The 3,524-nt window shown below is 45.0% G+C and overlaps 1 protein-coding gene across 1 annotated transcript in view; it reads right to left on the bottom strand.

The window, feature by feature from the left end:
• vapal (VAMP (vesicle-associated membrane protein)-associated protein A, like) overlaps window positions 1-3,316 on the bottom strand; it is a gene marked incomplete at its 5' end in the record, with an annotated part of 16,236 nt that extends 12,920 nt beyond the window's left edge. Inside the window, one exon of the mRNA XM_035670362.1 lies at window positions 3,046-3,316. Coding sequence (XP_035526255.1) covers window positions 3,046-3,316 — 271 coding nt within the window. The remainder of the gene's footprint in view (window positions 1-3,045) is intronic.
• Between the last annotated feature and the right edge of the window lie 208 nt (window positions 3,317-3,524).

Raw genomic sequence — 3,524 nt, 5'->3', positions numbered from 1 at the left:
AATTTCGACAGGTCTATACAGGTGACAATCCAAGCAGAAAGACAAACATATCATTATAGTATCTGGTCGCGTTTGACTGTTTTTTTTCGACTTATACACGCCCGACTATGCTGAAGCACCCGATTAACCTGTCGCACAAACTACATTGGACTGAATCTACGCTGAGAGCCATTCGTGTCCTTCTTGATTGGTTCCGTTATTGGGGACCCAGTTACCGTGTGCCTCAATGCGCTCATGTATTAGACGTTTCATATGTTCTGCTTATAGTGTGGACGTAAGTGGTCTCCCGGCCGTATCTCCGTGCCTAACTTTCTTCAATTGGTCTGTCACCTTTAACAACACAACTACCTGACTCAGGTGACTCAGCGAGAAGGCAGCAATCAGCATTCCGACAGTTTTACTTTTCAACCAAAACTTGAACGCGGGCTGACTCTAGACATGCGGACAGGAGCGCGAGCCAAACCACAACGCCATCAACGGTGATTGGCATGTTGCTCTTCTGTGCGTTTAGTGAGGATGCACCTTAAAATTAAACCTCCAGCGTTGAATTGTGTACAACCGTGAAAGGAGAGAAAGCATGTTAATTTAGCACGTATTTGATAGACCTTTAGATTTTTATATTTCCTATTTTCATCGCAATTAAAGAAAAGTTAACTATCTCTTCCTATACCAGGGCACATTCGTTTAGCAGTCATACTTTTGACGCGGAAGGATAGTACAGGACACACTTCGCTCACCGCGACGTAAACCACATCTCCATCCAGGAAAACCCTACTCCCGCGCGCTTACATCTTCCCGGGTTCGAACTACACACAAAGACTCGCCACGGGGTTGATGACTGCGATGGCACGGACCGTTTTGGCAACCAGTTCCCACAACCCTCCAACACAACACACACTATCAACATCCAGATCAGACAAGACGAGGACTCAAGAAAGTCCAACAACTACACTAATCTTGGGCTCACAACATTCAAATTCACCTAAATCTCATGTTCGATTTATTCACGCTGTACCTCTCCATATCTAATCGCAATCCATTATAGCCTATTTCGCCAATCACACAGCTCACCTGAAGTGTAAGTTTATACAAAGGATTTCAAAACAAAACCAAACACCACTAAGCTTTATCTAAAGAAAACAGCGAGATCAACCCCCGAGTTTATCAAAAATAAGCAAATGACTTACATACGCAGACCTACATGCCGCTTCTCATGCGTCATTACCATACCTTATGCGAGCGGCTGAGCGGTTCTAACCTGGTCGCTCATGGCCTGGTCCGCTACGAGAAGAATGTAATACAACGGATCGAGTTTCACACAGATGTTAAAACCACCTGAAAGTACATCTTTCGCACCTTTACAAGGAAAGTACTTCTGTGTATGTTTAACTGGTCACCCTTTCCACAGCACACAAGTGGAGGTATATACCAAACACTGCAATCTGCACATACTTAGACCAAACCAAACAACCAGCCCCTTAAGGATCGGCAGCCAAAGACCATAGGCTGAAGGGAGCAACAAAACAGTGTTCAGAAGAAACAGAAACTAAAACTGGGGACAATATACAAAAATGCAGACACCGAATTAGATGTTAAAATGAGTAATGTCCTTATAAATACTTTCACCTGCTGGTATGTATCTTGTTTATTTTCTACAGCATTATTGGCCTTATGGCAGCAGTAGCATACAGAGAAACTTCAAATCAGTCGACAATCTTTTCACCTGCTGTCTTTTCTGCCGCCGACCCAGCCAAAAAACCAACCACTGCAACAGTGAACACCTTGGGGAAAGATCAACGGGGGAGCAAGAAAAAAAGGGCTCGCTGAGACTACACCAAAAGTTCCTTTACATTTGCAGGTTCCGGATATTGGTGTGGAGTAGGTTTTACTGAAATGGCCGACGAGTAAATGAGTGGTCAGCAAGCTTTGGTTGCGATAAACAGTGGAGCCCACTAACCAACTGCATGTACCAACCAAACATACAAGAAACAATTATAGGCTTCCTGCTGTTTGTAACGTCTCACCGTACGAGAAAGCTTACGAAATTGATTCTCACTGACAACCCTAAATAAACTTCGTTGTAATTAGTTCGTTGGAGCGAGGTCCTAGCTTTTGCACATACAACGCGAACCACGCGTTCACACTGTCACATGGCGGACACCTCATTAAACATCCAGTGAAACAAAACCCCCACCCGACACACGTTCACCGAAGGTATCATAATTACACGAAAACTGCTTCGTTAACCGCCTCGACCGCGGGCGACGAGCTAATAACGATGCCCTTAAATGGTTGCTGTGAGTTTCTGTAGGTCTGTAAAAATAGGCATTAGCCCAAAGTTAGTGAACACTAAAACCGACTTTCACCAGCTGGCGTGTATTAAACCGACGTGTGTCAGCATTGACGAACAGTTTATCCCTTAAACATAGAAAAGGAAAAGTTTATCTCTCCTCTCCTTCCAATAACCACCCGGCCACGAGAAAGCTACAAGGGGGGGGCCGGGGACGGAGGACGGGGGGGAATTGAGCTGATTTCAGGGGAATAAAAAGCTGCGAGCCCGTCCCAAACCGCGCGCGCCGGAAAAAACCGCATCTAACAATGTAGCACAAAAAAAAAAAAAGGGGGAGAGACAACGTGATCACTATATTAAAAAAAACCTGTATTGTCTTCAAAAACACCAACAACCACACACAACAAACAACAACAAACAAGGCAACACATCTTTGTTTTACCTAGGGTTTGAATCAAGTAGCATACAGTACGGATGCAACCAAGCAACGCCACGAGCCGGCCCATCCACGTCACTAACAGCGCGAGGATAACAAGCCCGGCCACAGTCTTTGTAGCTATAGCAACTTTAAAAAAGGCGAGTGGGCCGCTAACAACGAGAATTTGTAAGGTATAAAAAAAAAAAAAAAATAAAAAAAAAAAAGAAAAAAATATCTTCTCTATTATTATATGCTTTAGGCGGCCCACGTACTCCTGAGCATTAAGACGGCACGAGCGGCGCGCGGTCCCGATAAAGACTGCTGTGTGTTACCTAACCTTTAAATTTGAGGTCGGATGGAGGGTCGAGGTCATGAGGAATCTGTATCCCAACCTTACCATTTTCGCTGAGAAGAGAAGAGAAGAGAGGAGAAGAGAGGAGAAGAGAGGAGGAGGGATGCACTTGGTTTGAGTTAACTGACAGATCTTCGCTTCCCCCTGCCGCCACTGAGTCAACTGCTGACTGAGCTGTCCGCGAGCGAGCAATGTGGGTTACAAATACTCGAACGCGCGAGCGCAGAACCCTGTTGCGCGCGCTCGTGGCTCGATGATGTGATTAGTGCGGTGAAGTAGTTAAGAGCGCGAGTGCACAGTGGGAGGACGGGCGCTTTGTGAAACGAGTCTCCTGCGCGGCCAGTAGGGGGTTAAATGTGTGGTGTATAACCTGTGCTGGTTTATTAATGTATTCACAATATGTTTTTATTATTATTATTTTTTTTTACCTTAAGGAATCCCCCTTTATTTTCTATCAGAGTAAC

Source organism: Morone saxatilis, unplaced genomic scaffold, assembly GCF_004916995.1.
Source record: "Morone saxatilis isolate NCDOM2014 unplaced genomic scaffold, NCSU_SB_2.0 Contig23, whole genome shotgun sequence".
NCBI lineage: Eukaryota > Metazoa > Chordata > Actinopteri > Moronidae > Morone > Morone saxatilis.
This window is presented reverse-complemented; position numbering and strand designations above follow the sequence as displayed.